Source organism: Leiobunum rupestre, chromosome 4 (assembly GCF_980474605.1).
Source record: "Leiobunum rupestre chromosome 4, qqLeiRupe1.1.hap1, whole genome shotgun sequence".
In the NCBI taxonomy this organism is placed as follows: domain Eukaryota; kingdom Metazoa; phylum Arthropoda; class Arachnida; order Opiliones; family Sclerosomatidae; genus Leiobunum; species Leiobunum rupestre.
In genome coordinates this window covers 64,941,964-64,957,705 of record NC_143387.1, presented here as the reverse complement: position 1 = coordinate 64,957,705, position 15,742 = coordinate 64,941,964, and the positions used below count along the sequence as shown (strand labels likewise).

At 35.4% G+C, this 15,742-nt stretch overlaps 3 protein-coding genes across 6 annotated transcripts in view; 2 read left to right on the top strand and 1 right to left on the bottom strand.

The window, feature by feature from the left end:
• Window positions 1-1,314: 1,314 nt before the first annotated feature.
• Brr2 (U5 small nuclear ribonucleoprotein l(3)72Ab) lies at window positions 1,315-11,207 on the top strand. 2 transcript variants are annotated; one of them, XM_090173895.1, is made up of 31 exons: window positions 1,315-1,396; window positions 1,634-1,803; window positions 1,904-2,075; window positions 2,147-2,339; window positions 2,411-2,526; window positions 2,593-2,787; window positions 2,854-2,953; window positions 3,026-3,252; window positions 3,324-3,494; window positions 3,555-3,848; window positions 3,915-4,085; window positions 4,290-4,757; window positions 5,260-5,502; window positions 5,572-5,676; window positions 5,739-6,173; window positions 6,235-6,489; window positions 6,555-6,863; window positions 6,930-7,000; window positions 7,066-7,166; window positions 7,229-7,402; window positions 7,468-7,856; window positions 7,932-8,123; window positions 8,188-8,424; window positions 8,488-8,690; window positions 8,751-8,901; window positions 8,973-9,197; window positions 9,265-9,352; window positions 9,417-9,538; window positions 9,604-10,085; window positions 10,151-10,232; window positions 10,810-11,207. In XM_090173895.1, exons 1-31 carry the CDS (start codon window positions 1,352-1,354, stop codon window positions 11,092-11,094), a joined length of 6,471 nt encoding a protein of 2,156 aa, XP_090030021.1. In that variant the 5' UTR covers window positions 1,315-1,351; the 3' UTR covers window positions 11,095-11,207. The 2 variants fall into 2 exon arrangements, with proteins under 2 accessions (XP_090030021.1, XP_090030022.1); XM_090173896.1 differs by lacking the exons at window positions 1,315-1,396; window positions 1,634-1,803 and having other exon boundaries at window positions 1,984-2,075; window positions 2,136-2,339.
• SecS (Sec synthetase) lies at window positions 11,203-15,340 on the bottom strand. Of its 3 annotated transcripts, none has more exons than XM_090173900.1 (9): window positions 15,201-15,340; window positions 15,012-15,100; window positions 13,557-13,675; window positions 13,330-13,488; window positions 13,014-13,270; window positions 12,826-12,955; window positions 12,585-12,770; window positions 12,434-12,521; window positions 11,203-11,521 (listed from the first exon to the last, which is right to left on the bottom strand). In XM_090173900.1, the coding sequence occupies exons 1-9, from the start codon at window positions 15,219-15,221 to the stop codon at window positions 11,323-11,325; spliced, it is 1,248 nt and encodes a 415-aa protein (XP_090030026.1). In that variant the 5' UTR covers window positions 15,222-15,340; the 3' UTR covers window positions 11,203-11,322. The 3 variants fall into 3 exon arrangements, with proteins under 3 accessions (XP_090030026.1, XP_090030025.1, XP_090030024.1); XM_090173899.1 differs by having other exon boundaries at window positions 15,198-15,236; XM_090173898.1 differs by lacking the exons at window positions 15,012-15,100; window positions 15,201-15,340 and adding exons at window positions 13,739-13,893; window positions 13,982-14,126.
• LOC149948760 (protein Skeletor, isoforms B/C-like) overlaps window positions 14,338-15,742 on the top strand; it is a 67,982-nt gene continuing 66,577 nt past the window's right edge. The window contains exons 1-2 of the mRNA XM_090173897.1: window positions 14,338-14,431; window positions 15,279-15,728. Coding sequence (XP_090030023.1) covers window positions 15,671-15,728 — 58 coding nt within the window. The 5' untranslated portion in view covers window positions 14,338-14,431; window positions 15,279-15,670. The remainder of the gene's footprint in view (window positions 14,432-15,278; window positions 15,729-15,742) is intronic.

Sequence of the window (15,742 nt, the reverse complement as noted above, 5' to 3'; positions counted from 1 at the left end):
AATTTACCCCCTTGCATGGTCACTTGCGTTGCCCTTTAAGCCTCGGGGCAATTTGAAATGTTAACAAACGGCGGGCTTTCAAATTGATGATTTGGTAAAAATTACTTCGGGAAGTTCAGTGAGCCCAGTGGAACAACAACTCAGGACTATAATTACTGCAATATCCGGTTTTTTAAAAACACTTTATTCAACATAGTAAATATCGGTCTTCGTTGAGTACTATCTCTTATGTTGTTTAACAGTGGAATGTTGAATTTAAGCAGAGTGCGAGACATTGATCTTGGCTAAGCTTCTAAGAGAAAAAGCATATTATTAAATAGAAGGTAAAGTTTTGAAAAATAAGACAATTATCAGTATGATTGTTGCTGTTTAATTCAATGACTGTCGTCAATTCGTCATTCTTTAGTGTAATGCATTTTTCTGTGATATAATTACTCTTTCATAAGGCTTTTGTTTATCTAAGTTTCTACAAACATAATAATAAATATAATATTACTTACTTTAAATGTGAAATAGCCTTTAAATACAAAGGTTAATACTAAGGACCTTCAGTCACTGCTTCTCCCAAAACTACCATTGACATTGCCTGCTTTTTAAAAGTTGGGCCTATGCCAGTATGTCAGGCCTAGGCTTAAATATTTTCAAAGCGATCCTAAACGAAATCTTATTTATCTTCCTCACAATGGCATTTAAATATTCCTTATAATAAGTAAATATGAAAACAAAACTTAAAGTTCAAAAAATCTTAACACTTTTATTAAATAAAAATCCAAAAACGTTGAAGTGGTTCATGTGAAAAATTCCAGCAAAAACCTATGGGAATTCTGCGAGCTTGGATCGGATGGGTCCTGTAAAAATCGTTTGAGCTTCTACTATTTTTAACCGCCATGTTATGGCGCTAGCGGCTTGCCGTAGTCAATGAATGGCCGCTGATTGGCTGACTATATAATCATTAGTCGTTGCTACAAAATGTCTTGGCGTCAGGTTCTCCCGTAGACGGGAGCATTCTAGGTAGGAGTATAAGATTTCTATGGTTTACATCTCCTTTTCAGAAGGAGTAAAAAGAGTAGCCCTAATACTCCGGAACAAGCGACTAGTTTATGGGGTGGAGTAATTCTTATCCCCGGATCCGGTGAATAAAAGGTTTTAGGTTCAAAAGAGTACACTTTTAGTCCGAGAACAGACGAAAAGAAACCACAAATTCTTTAAAAATGTAACCTTCAGGAACTCAGGATGGTGAGAGGACTCTTTTTTCCCGCCCGCATTCGTTTCAAATAAAATAATAAAAATAAATATTCTATGTAAATTTATAGTCTTTGGTTGCTGCAGATCGGCACTCAAATAAAGAAATATGGCGGACGCCGCTGCACGTTCGCTTCAGTATGAATATAAAGCAGTAAGTTTTCTATGAAATATAAATTAAATAAATGTTAGTTAGTTATTTAGGTTATTTTATAAATTTAACATATAAAGTAAAGATTTAATAACTATGTTTAGATGTGTTTCCACATTCATTCTAAGCCTTTGTCCATATGCAAAAAGCAATTATGCAAATGAAATGCATTGTTGCTTAGCTCACTTACTAAGCTCAAATTCAAAATTCCCAGAAATTCACATTTAATTTCGTTTCTAGAATTCAAATCTTGTATTACAAGCCGATACCAGGCTTATTGAAAGGAGACCTAGAGATGAGGCAACTGGCGAAGTTGTTTCACTTGTTGGTAAACTTGAGGGCTCTCGAATGGGGGATCGATACCAAAGAACAAAACCCACTAAAAATGAAATGAGAGAGAAGAAAACAAGGTTTGACCACAATTTTAGTATAAGCAAATTTAAATACTATGACATTCAAAAGTCTTGTATAATACCATTGATTTTAATTTTGTGATTTCTTTCTTCATAGACGACAGAAAAGAGATTCAACACACTATGACATATCAAAGCTTAAGGGTCAAACCTTATTGTCCGAAGGCATTGAAGATATGGTTGGCATAATCTACAGACCAAAAACACCTGAAACGCGGCAAACTTACGAAGTATTACTCAGTTTTATCCAAGAAGCTTTGGGAGACCAAGTAAGTTAACTAAGATAACATTTTTAAAATCTCAATTACTGGCATTCTTTTTAATTATAGCTCTTCCTTAGCCCCGAGACATTTTGTGTGGCGCGGCTGATGAAGTTTTGGCTGTATTGAAAAATGATAAAATGAAAGACAAGGAGAGACGCAGGGAAACTGAGCTGTTGCTTGGGTCTTTGGCAGAAGAGAGATATGCTGTTCTGGTAAATCTTTGCAAGAAGATAACTGACTATGGTGTTGATGAGAAAACTCAGTCTATGGGTAAGTTGATTAAAAGTATAGTTATGAAATTTGAAAATTTTCATACTGATTTCTTGTTTATCATTATTTAGATGAAAATATTGATGAGACATATGGAGTCAATGTTCAGTTTGAAGAATCTGAAGAAGAGGACAATGAAATGTGTGGTGAAGTTCGCGACGACGATGACGATGAAGAGGGAGATGAGGTCTACAGCCATAAAATATAAATATTTAGTTAGAACTATTTTTGAAACAGTTGGTTTAAATTATAGGGGGAAGAAGCTATATTGGATAATACTCTTCATGCAACAAATTTGGGACCAGGTCAGGAGTCAGGTGGAAAACATTTAAAAGGACTCCATCCTCGAGACATTGATGCTTATTGGCTGCAAAGAAAATTGAAAAAATTTTACGACGATCCCTTAATAGCCCAATCCAAAGCTGCAGAAGTTATGAGGATTTTGAAGGTTTTAATTATTTCTAATTAATTAAAGATTTAGCTTGTGTTGATACTTATCTTTGCCTAATTTTAGACTGCAGCTGATGATCGCGATGCAGAAAATCAACTTGTGCTTTTGCTGGGCTTCAATCAATTTGATTTTATCAAAGTTCTTCGGCAACATCGTAGAATGAGTAAAATAATTAAACTTTTTTAACTGTTGTACTTATTATTGTTAAGTATTTCCTTATTTTATCTCTTGTTAGTTTTGTATTGCACATTATTGGCATCATCACAAAGCAACAAGGAAAAAGCTAGTATTCGAGAGAAGATGATGGCTGATTCCGAACTGGAAAAGATTCTCCGACAGTTGGAAAGTACAGATAAGGAAGATATAGTTCAGGAAGAACGTGAGAGAAGGGCTCAAGCCAGACAGGCTAGAGTTGATGCTGATTTAGAAGTGATGGATGCTGATGAAGACGGGGCCTTTCAAGTATGATGTTCTATTTTATTTATGATTAAATTAATTGGAATATTAATGCTTATCATCTTTTGACACTCCAGCTTCAACAGTGTCGTATTTTGGACCTTGAAGATTTGGTCTTTACTCAGGGAAGTCATTATATGGCTAACAAAAGATGTCATCTACCAGATGGATCTTTCCGTAAACAGAGGAAAGGTTATGAAGAAATTCATGTCCCAGCATTTAAACCTAAACCATTTGAGTCGTCTGAAGTAATTGAATCTTTTTTTTAATTTATTCATACTGCCGTTATTAATGCGTACTTTGTTTAGTCATTGGTGCCAATAGACAGGCTGCCAAAATACGCTCAACCGGCATTTGGAGGCTACAAAAGTCTAAATAGAATTCAAAGTCGTTTGTATAAAGTCGCTATTGAAGCTGATGAAAATCTTCTATTATGCGCTCCAACTGGAGCTGGCAAAACAAACGTGGCTCTGCTTTGCATGATGAGGGAGATTGGAAAGCATATAAATGCAGATGGGACAATTAATGTCGATGACTTTAAGATTGTCTATATCGCTCCCATGAGATCACTGGTACAAGAAATGGTTGGAAATTTTAGACAGGTGTGTATCTAAACTACCATTTTAAATTGACAAAAGCTGATATTAATTGATCTGTTTCACTTACAGCGGTTGAGCTCCTATAATATCACTGTTTCCGAATTGACTGGGGATCATCAATTGACTCGGGAACAAATCAATGCTACGCAGGTTTTGGTTTGCACCCCTGAAAAGTGGGATATTATTACCCGTAAAGGAGGTGAAAGGACATACACTCAGCTTGTACGATTGATGATATTTGTGAGTGTATTTTCAATGTGCAGTATATTCCTCCTACTGCTTACCGCATCTATTTTAATCAATGGAATAGGTGTATAGATAACGGAGGAAAATTAAAAAGTTCAATTTTGAAACTTGAAATAATTTAATTTATTTTTAAATATCAAAATTGAAAACATTTTTATTCATAAATAACTTAAAATAAGGTTTGAACTTATCTTCCAGGATGAAATTCATTTGCTCCATGATGAGAGAGGCCCTGTTCTTGAAGCCTTGGTTGCTCGAACCATCAGAAATATTGAAATGACCCAGGAAGACGTTCGTTTAGTTGGTCTTAGTGCGACATTACCAAACTACGAAGATGTGGGCAATTTCTTAAGAGTTAAATCCGCCACGGGACTCTACTTCTTTGACAACAGTTTCAGGCCCGTTCCTCTTGAACAACAGTACATTGGAGTCACTGAGAAAAAAGCCATCAAACGTTTCCAAATTATGAATGAAATTCTTTATGAGAAAATAATGGAACATGCTGGGAAGAATCAAGTCCTAATTTTTGTACATTCAAGAAAAGAAACTGGAAAAACTGCCAGAGCTGTTCGCGATATGTGCTTGGAGAAGGATACGTTGGGAAATTTCCTCAGAGAATGCTCTGCCTCTACTGAAGTACTTAGGACAGAAGCGGATCAAGTTAAAGTAATTATCAACTTTTGTTTATTGATAGTGATTTCCAATGGGTGATCTTTGGCACTCAACTTAACTGGTAAATTGAAAGCATCTTGTGACTTGCTTTGTGCTCTGCACTAGTGACACTAACTGACATTGAGGTGGTCAAAGTTGCATTGAAGTTTTTTATGTATGAACTTGACCTTGGCCACTTGGTAAATATGAAAGGCCTTCACTCTGATACTAACTTTAACTTGCTTGTTGTAAATCTCACTACTATTTTATGAGTTATTTGTGGATTGCACTTGAGCTTATCAGTGGATATCACTATCTAAATCAATGACCTGCTCCCCATAGCTTACCGCATATGTTTGAACCTCTTAAACATGTGTACAGAAGCGGGAGAAATAGTGATTTAACTTAAATTCAATTTTCTTGAATAGTTAATTGTAACTAATCAAGTGGATTTAGTTATACAGATTCTAATTACGACACCATTGAATATCAAATAATGTGAGGTTTTTCTCAATAGAATTTGGAATTGAAAGATCTTTTACCATATGGTTTTGCCATTCATCATGCTGGCATGACAAGAGTGGATCGTACACTGGTTGAAGATTTATTCGCTGATCGACATATTCAAGTGCTGGTTTCAACCGCTACCCTAGCCTGGGGTGTGAATCTTCCTGCCCACACTGTTATCATCAAAGGGACTCAAATTTACAACCCTGAAAAAGGTCGTTGGGTGGAATTGGGTGCACTTGACGTCTTGCAGGTAAATTTTTTTCCGTTTTGTGTGGTGAAAGTTAATTTATTGTTTACAATAATTTTTTAATTAACTTAGATGTTAGGTAGAGCGGGTAGACCTCAATATGATACCAAAGGCGAAGGTATTTTGATCACGAATCACAGCGAACTACAGTATTATCTTTCTCTTCTCAATCAACAGGTATAATATTTGAGTTATGAATAATTTTTAAATGTGCAATAATTTATTTATTTAATTACCAGCTGCCCATTGAAAGTCAGCTCATCAGTAAGTTGCCAGACATGCTGAATGCAGAAATAGTCTTGGGCAACATTCAGAATGCCAAGGACGCAGCTAATTGGCTGGGATATACATATCTCTACATCAGAATGTTGAGGGCTCCTACTCTTTATGGAATTAGTCACGATGATGCCAAAGAAGATCCACTATTAGAGAGAAGGCGAGCTGAATTAATCTACACTGCTGCCACTATTCTGAACAAGTGTAACCTCATCAAATTTGACAAGAAATCTGGAATATTCCAGTTGACGGAATTGGGACGTATTGCGAGTTATTATTATTGCACCAATGAGACCATTTCCACCTATAATCAACTGTTAAAACCTACTCTAAGCGAAATTGAATTGTTCAGAGTCTTCTCGCTTTCAGGAGAATTTAGACATATAACTGTTAGAGAAGTAAGGCAACCTTGTTAGTTTATTGGCTAAATTCTCTTTCTTATTCACTTATTTTTGTTAGGAAGAGAAATTAGAACTTCAAAAGCTAATGGAACGCGTTCCAATTCCTATTAAAGAATCTATGGAAGAATCTAGCGCCAAAGTAAACGTACTTTTGCAAGCATACATTTCTCAGTTGAAGCTTGAAGGCTTGGCTTTGATGGCTGATATGATTTATGTAACTCAAAGTGCTGCTCGTTTAATGAGAGCCATATTTGAAATTGTTCTTCATCGTGGATGGGCCCAATTAGCGGATAAAGCTCTTTCTCTCTGCAAGGTACATCATATTTTAAATATTCATTTCAAATTCCCTGAACTGATAATTTTATACTCATATTTTAGATGATTGACAAACGTATGTGGCAATCAATGTCACCATTGAGGCAGTTCAAGAAAATCCCAGAAGAAGTAGTCAAAAAGATAGAGAAGAAGAATTTTCCATGGGAACGTTTGTATGACTTAGGACCAAACGAAATTGGAGAACTGCTTCGTGTACCAAAATTAGGAAAAACTGTCCATAAATACGTGCATCAGTTTCCCAAACTGGAGTTATCAGCTCACATTCAACCCATCACCCGCTCCACTCTCAGGGTTGAACTGACAATTTCTCCAGATTTTCAGTGGGATGAAAAAATCCATGGAACCTCAGAAGTATGACGCGATATTTTAATCTATGCGTTGATAATAAAATAACAATTTTTATACTTCCATTTTAAGGCATTCTGGATTTTAGTTGAGGATGTTGATAGCGAAGTCATTCTTCATCATGAATACTTTCTGCTTAAAAGGTTTGTACGTTGGTTTAACACCAATAAGGTTGTCCTTTACTTAATTTTAATTAATATTATTGCAGTAAATTTTCTCAAGATGATCATATTGTGAAATTCTTTGTGCCAGTATTTGAACCACTTCCGCCTCAGTACTTCATTAGAATTGTTTCTGATAGATGGATTGGTATGAATTGATTTATTTTTTTGTATAATTTTAAATTATTATATTTATATATTTTTTTGCAGCTAGTGAAACTCAACTTCCCGTTTCTTTCCATCATTTAATCTTACCTGAAAAGTACCCTCCACCAACTGAATTACTAGATTTACAACCATTACCTGTCTCGGCTTTGAGGAATACGAAATTTGAAGCCTTGTACAATGAAAAGTTTCCCCATTTTAATCCAATTCAAACTCAAGGTATTTTAAAATATTTCGTAATTTATTATAATTATAAATTAACTTAAAAAGTTTCCTTTCTCCAGTTTTCAATTCTGTATACAATAGTGACGATAACATATTCATTGGCGCTCCAACTGGGAGTGGGAAAACTATTTGTGCCGAATTTGCACTTCTGCGTCTCTTTGCCAATTTCCCCGAGGGTCGATGCGTTTATGTCACACCTAAAGAGTCTTTAGCTGATATCATTTACAACGATTGGACCAATAAATTTTCAATGATGTTGGGCAAGAAAGTCGTGACACTTACTGGAGAAACATCTACTGATTTGAAGCTCTTAGCGAAAGGAAATATTATCATTGGCACTCCTGAACAATGGGATGTACTGTCCAGAAGATGGAAGCAGCGTAAAAATGTTCAGAACATCAATTTGTTTATTATAGATGAGCTACAGCTAATTGGTGGAGAGGATGGTGTATGTTAATAATTTCTTACCATACACATTTCACAATTTTTCTTCAAGTACTTATTTTTTTGTTTTCAAATTTAGCCAATTTTGGAAGTAATCTGCTCCAGAATGAGATATATTTCATCCCAAATTGAACGTCAAGTTCGAATTGTGGCTTTGAGCTCGTCACTTGCAAATTCAAAGGATGTGGCTCAGTGGTTAGGGGCAAATACCAATGCCACTTTCAATTTCCATCCAAATGTTCGACCTGTGCCTTTGGAACTTCATATACAAGTAATTAATACGCTCTATTTTCATCCATGACTTAATAAATCTAATCTTTTCTTAAAAAAATTAGGGCTTCAACATTACCCACAATGCTTCTAGGTTATTGGCCATGAGTAAACCAGTTTACCAGGCCATAACTCGTTATTCGCCTCGGAAACCTGGCATTGTCTTTGTTCCATCCCGTAAACAAACCAGATTAACGGCCATAGATATTCTAACCTACTGCGCATCTGAGGGCCAACCTGCTAGATTTCTTCATTGCACGGAAGAAGACATGAGCCCATTTTTGGAAAGAATAACTGATAAGGTAAGGTAATGGAATTTTTGTTTTGTTTTACTATTTTATAACGTTTGTTTTGTTCAAATCCAGACTTTAAGAGAAACTTTAAGCAATGGCGTTGGTTATATTCATGAAGGCTTAACACATTCTGATAAGAGGCTAGTGGAACAACTTTTTGATAGTGGAGCTGTTCAGATTGTGGTGGTATCTAAAAATCTCTGTTGGGGTCTTTCATTAGCGGCCCATCTTGTGGTTATAATGGATACACAGACCTACAATGGAAAAATCCACACGTAAGATTTAAAATTTTTAATTTTTGCGTTGAACAAACTGAATTAATGTTTCGCAATCAGATATGAAGACTATGCAATCCCTGATGTATTGCAAATGGTTGGAAAAGCCAATCGCCCATTGGAAGATGAGGATGGCAAATGCGTCCTCCTGTGCCAGAGCTCAAAGAAAGATTTCTTCAAAAAATTTCTTTATGAGCCACTTCCTGTTGAAGTAGTTACATTTTTCATAATAGATTTTGTGATTTGCATTTTCATTATCTTAAATAATAATACCTTTAATAGAGCCACTTGGATCATTGTCTACATGATCATTTCAATGCTGAAATAGTTACCAAAACTGTTGAGAACAAACAAGACGCTGTTGATTATTTAACCTGGACATTCCTTTATCGACGAATGACTCAGAATCCCAATTACTATAATCTGCAAGGAGTTACCCATCGTCATTTGTCAGATCACTTATCAGAACTGGTTGAGAACACCCTAACTGATTTAGAACAATCAAAAGTATTGTTTTTTTAAAGAGTAATATTGTATTATTTTTCCCGTATTTATAAAATTTTACCTTTCCTAGTGTATCAGCATAGAAGACGAAATGGACGTATCTCCGTTGAACTTGGGCATGATTGCAGCTTATTATTATATCAACTATACCACTATTGGTAAATGGTTTTTGTTTTATTAGTTATTATTTTCTTTGGTTTAATTTCCTGTCATGGTTTTTAGAATTATTTAGCATGTCTCTCAATGCCAAAACTAAAATTAGAGGTTTATTGGAGATTATCAGCTCCGCCGCTGAGTATGAAAACATTCCTATAAGACATCATGAAGATAGCATCCTAAAACAAGTATTTTTAATATATTCTTTGGTAGTTAATTACTTACTGAAATACTAATGACATAATTGCTTTAGCTGGCAAATCGCCTACCACACAAATTGACCAACCCGAAATTTAGCGATCCACACGTAAAAGCCAACCTTCTACTACAAGCTCATCTTTCCCGCATGCAATTATCGGCAGAACTTCAATCGGACACTGAAGAAATACTTGGAAAAGCTGTGCGTCTGATTCAAGCCTGCGTCGATGTCTTAAGTTCCAATGGTTGGCTCTCTCCAGCCTTGGCTGCTATGGAACTGGCCCAAATGGTCACTCAATCCATGTGGAGCAAAGACTCTTATTTGAAACAGTTACCTCATTTCTCTGGCGAAATCATCAAACGATGTGCGGAAAAAGGTGTCGAAACTGTCTTTGACGTTATGGAATTAGAGGATGAAGACCGAAATAAACTTTTGCAATTGACTGAAGCACAAATGGCTGATGTGGCCAGATTTTGTAACCGTTATCCTAATGTGGAACTTACATATGAAGTTCAGGATAAGGATGGGTTGAGAAGGTAAATTAAATTAGTCTTCAATAACGGCATTAATTAAAGTTACTGAAATGTTATTTATTCTCTAGTGGCTCAACTGTTAACATAATTGTTCAACTTGAAAGAGAAGATGAAGTTACTGGACCTGTCATTGCCCCCTTTTTCCCACAAGTAAATATAATTTATTTTAATTCAGGTTAAACTGTTGTTGGTTGATATTGTAATTTGAGAAGCGTCGGCTGCTAAAATTAATCATTCGATTCCCATATCTTTTAAAAAACTGCTAATGGTATAAAATAGTTACAAAAATTGCTTTATTTGTAACTTTGAAAAAATTTAAGTAGCTCTAAGCTGCTGACACTTATACAACTAGCGCTGTAGATCTTTATCAACATCAACAAATTAATTATTAGAAACATGATATCTGTAAACAATCACTAATTGCCAAGAAAGATAATTCCGAGAGCTTTCTGATTTACATTTTTCTAACTAAGGGTTTACCCACTTTGGCTTCCATTGGTAGCTGTATTGTTCTATCACGACCAACTTTTATGACATGCCGTTGCATGAACAGCAAGTTATCAAAGTTGGCTGTTTGTTACCATGGTAACTGGAGCTAAGTTTTTGGGAGTTTCTGCAGGAAGTGGGTAAATGCTAGTTATTGACTATGTGCGAGGCAGTTATTTGGAATCTAGGGTATGAGGTTTTTATTATCTTTATTGCAACTAATAAATTTTTTTGTCATTAGAAACGAGAAGAAGGCTGGTGGGTAGTTATCGGTGATCCCAAAACCAATTCTTTGATTTCCATCAAGAGATTGACCCTTCAACAAAAGGCTAAAGTGAAATTGGACTTTGTAGTGCCGAGCCCTGGTGAGCACACTTACACTCTCTATTACATGAGTGATGCCTATATGGGCTGCGATCAGGAGTACAAGTTCACATTGCAAGTTGGTCATTCTAGTCGTAGAGGAGGAGGTGGAGGTGGTGGTACCGCCGCCGCCACCGTGGCAAGTGATTCGGACAGTGAATGAGTGTCATTGTAAACCAATGTTTTATATTGAATGTAACCAGCAAACTTGTAAGTTTTAAAAAATTTCTGATCTAATGATAATAAATATGAAAAGAAGTTTAAAAAAATATATAATTAGTCAGCTTTATTATGTTTAAAAAAATCACTTTTACAATTTATAGAGGTTAACTTCCTATAGATATCACAGAAGTAAAAAAGAAATGCCTTTAGTTTTAAAAATAACATTTGTTCATTGCTCAGAGTTTAACTCTCCACCTTCCTTGGCCAAGACTTTATCCAATCGTTTAACAAATAAGTCCACGTCAGTCTTAGTCATGCCAATTGCTGCAGCTGCTGTTAGATATGAGGTAGGATAGGAATTGCTGTGACTACCCCAACCCTCAAACAAATGATCATTGATCACTTTCTTCTCTTTGCCAGATATCACTCTGAAAAATTATAATTTTGTTAAGATAAAATAAACTGTACTGATAGCAAGAAATTTAATTTGTATAACAGCAAAATTTCATGAACAAAAGTTATTGTTTAGCAATAGTCAAGTGACATTTTCCCTAGTTAAATTTGAAATTTTCATTCTATAATACTGGAGAGGGGGATGACAAGAGTTGCGTCGGAGGTTAAATGTTCCCCACCAAGCTTCTTATTGCCAAAAAGATTCAGAGATCTATCTCACAAGAGAAAAATGAAAATTACAAATGTTTCGTGCTAAAACTAAACCTTCACAGTCTGTGTTAGGGAAAATTCCCTTAAAAATTTTAATCTATCCAATAACTTTAGTTCATTAGCTTCTGATAGAAGAATGCTGGTTTTAAAGCAAGTGTTGGCTCGTCGTTAATTAGCTCTTTTTTCAACAGATGTCGCTAGCGTCGAAATCAAAACAAGATGCTTAAGTTACATTTTGAACCAAATGGTGGGGCATAAAAGCAAAGAGTATGGAAATAATAGAGATAAAACAACCGGGAGAGGTCCGCAACGAAACGTTCACCACCGAGGGGGTTGACAATGGGGAAAAAAATCTGTGAACGGAGCTTCAAAATAGCTACCGCAGCGCCATTTCGGGATTCTTGTCCTGCTTTTCGTTTTGAAACTTTTGGTTGATTTCACTTTGCCATTTTTATGATCTAAATTCATTTTCAATATAAAAAGGTACTCTAAGAAAAGACCAAGCGCTATCAAAGAATTCTCTTTGGCGCTATTGTTGCAATTAAATTTGTGCCTTTTCGATTAGAGGTATGGATACCTGCCATCTCTAATAACAAGGGCCTTATCATAAAGATACAGCCAACTGTTGCTTTAAACTATAAAAACGCCTAAAATTTTTAATTTTATTCACATTGTACCTAGTTCCAGAAACACATCTTGTAAACAGCATTGACCCAATTTTAGTAACGTCTTTATCATCCATTGCATATTTATTTAGCGTAATAGCTGCAATTAATAAAATTAGGAGTTAGTTACTTCCAGTAAAATGAATGATTTAAAAATACCAACCCAGAGAAATCTGATTGTGTTTAGTATTCAGCAATCTCTCGCCGTGTTTTTCTGCCACTTTAGATATTTCACCTTTCAAGTATTGATAGTTATTTTTTCGTTCTTGTAACAATTTTCCATAACCATTTAGCCCTAAAGACAATAAAGTGATAAACAAATCCATAGTTGGTGTAGAGGAACCACGACCTGAATATAATAAGATTTTAAAATTGGTCAATTTATTTATAGTTGATGATATTACCTGGATACAATTTAGCAATATTATCAATTTTTTGAGTATCAAATCCAGCGATGATTGAACCCCCCACAGGAACCATGAAATTTTTATCTGTACTTTGTACAAATGCGTCTACTCTACCCATTCTAGCAGCCTGTAATAACATGAAATTAGCTTTAGCTCGTAACTTGATTAAACTACTATAACTGTACTTGAGAAATTAAATGCAGGCATTTGGAGGACTGTATCCCATAGGCGTTGTTGATTATGTGAGCAATGTCAAAATTTAGACAAATGTTAGCGACTTCTTCTATTTTGTCAGGCACTCTTGGTGCAAAACAGGATGTAGTGGTTAAAATAGCGGCTATATTTTCTGAACCTAATTCTTCAATTTTGCTTCGGATATTGGCAATATTGGTTGTTAATTCCTCTCCCTCTTGTACATTTTCGATCACAACAACCTCAAAACCTACAAAATATTATTTTAATACTTATTTGAAACCTAATGTATTGGTTTTTATAACATACCAGCTGTACAAATACACTTAAAACAAGCTTTTTGGTCAATTCTCGGCCAAAGGACATACTTAGCATTTGGTTTACTTTTTCTAACGGATAGTAAACAAAGAACTAAGCTCATTCCAGTGGCCATTGGTACCACGAAACACGCTTTACAAGAAGGCACTCCTATAAAATGAATTATTGTAACAATTATTATAAGGAGAGAAGTGTTTCAGATTCAGATGTTAATTTACCAAAGTTTCTGAATACATGTGAAATCATAGAATTTGTTAATTTATTCATTAGACTAGAGCCAGCAGCTTTAGGTTGAACTTCAGCAATATCTCCTGATCTACCAATTCCGTGACCCATTCTATTAATATTTAATAAAAATTTCAGTCAATTGATTGGATCAACATTATTGTAATATCATTGCCTAAAGTGCCTCCTTTCAACAATGGAAGATGCAAATCTGGCCTCTCTTTCACCAACCCCACAATTTGAAGGAAAATTATTACTGTCCATAAGAGACAAGTTTTGCAGTAGCATTTCTATGGTCGCATCGTCCCATCCTTCTTCCGGACATGTTTTCTACATGATCACAATTTTGATTTGAATACGCCGGCATACCATTTTAACCCCCTCCCCCTTCTTGAACATGCTATGTTTCGGCGCTTACTTGTTCGAATAAGATTGAAATTTGTTTATTTCTCGATGAAATTGCATCCTCGGCTTGTTGAACGTAGTTTTTAGGAATAATTTTTTTTGTTAGATCAAAATTCATATTGTTAAACGTATAATAACAGCATTTCCAATCGAAATGACTCGCAAAAACGAACCAAAAATGGTAAAAAAAAAATTAATATCCGGGTTTAAGAGATGTTGGCGATAGATGGCAGTAAATTTTCATAAATAAATTTTTGGCGGCAAAATCTCAAATTCTCAATATTAGTCGATTTTCGCGTTTCAACTTTTGTTTGACACTTATAAGTGATTTAACTTTGCATATAAATGTTTTAATTTACAAAAGTACAATATAAATAAAATTTAATAGTTGGTGGTGCTCTCAATGTAATTGAAAAGCAGGTTGAAAGGAATCCGGGTCACTTGAAACGCAAACATGAATCGAGTAAGTACCCCGTCGTTTCGCTTTCTTTCGGTATCCATAGAAATCATACCCAAACAAAAGCTAAAATGCGGAAGGGTCCGAAGAGTTTATGGAACATGCAGATTTTAAGCTTGGACCTTAGGTTATAATGCCGACAACGTGGTCGTGTGGAACGTTTTGTCCGAGCGAAAACGGCTCCATCGATCGATTTCGATGTAAACGACCTTTGAAAGTAAACGGGAGTTTTAAGATATCGAAGAAGTAATCGATATAAAACGCAATAATATAAATCAATTTGCATTTTTTCCATAGAAATAAATGGCTCACTTTAATAACTAATTTTACCAAATTGAGAACATCGTGAAATCGTTTTTGGCTCGCCCATTCTAGCGTGAGTTGATTGAGAAACAACAATATTTACATCATTTACTTTCATTACAGAACTATAGCCAAAAAATACTGTTATATTTTGTTTCTAGTGTTGTAAATTAACAAAAAGCGGGTGAGTTTTTGAGGGGTACCCCGATAAGTAAAAAAAAAAGAGGGGGGGGGGGCGCCTTGACCCAGTTTGCGTAATATATTATTGAAGAAACACCCAGACCTAGTCCATACCCACGCTGACGACAGACAGTGTCTTTCCTCTTTTGTAATTTCCGGTACCGGACATGTTGATTTCGTAGTCACGGCTGCCTATGACGCAAAAATATTTAGGGGAGTGGTTTACCCTTTTCAGACAATCCCGTAAATTTCGGCGAATTAAAATTTCTAACAACAATACGATTCATACTACCATTCCGGTGTGACACGACATCCTATGTTAATAATTATAGCGTATATATTTATCTACTTTTCTTGTTCTTTTGGTTAGCTTCGTTGGAAAGGGAAAGACGGGTGCCGTAGAAGCCGCGGTGATACACCCTCAATTTTTGTTTTGAAATTATTAGCGACGACCGCGCCGCCCTGGTGTTAGTTGTAGTCGACGGCTTTTGAGAGCTGGGTTCGTTTTTCAAGCGCGCGAGTGGCGTTTTGGTTACCGAAGAACTTACCAGTTTGACGAGTTTCCAAGCTCTCGTAAGAATTACCTCAAAGTTTCTCCCGCGAACTTTTTTAATGTGAAAAATAATTTTGTTTTATTTTGTTCCCTCGCTTATTTTATTTTTGTAAAAAGTCGGATTTTTGTTGTTGTGTTGTGCGCGTTTTTTTCGAATGTTCACCAGCGTTTCGTTAAAAATAAACTAATTAACTTTATAAATTATCACAATGAACGACAAAATTAAAGCGATTATTTTAACATTAACAGCGATTGTATCATTAAACGGTAAGTTTTTTTTT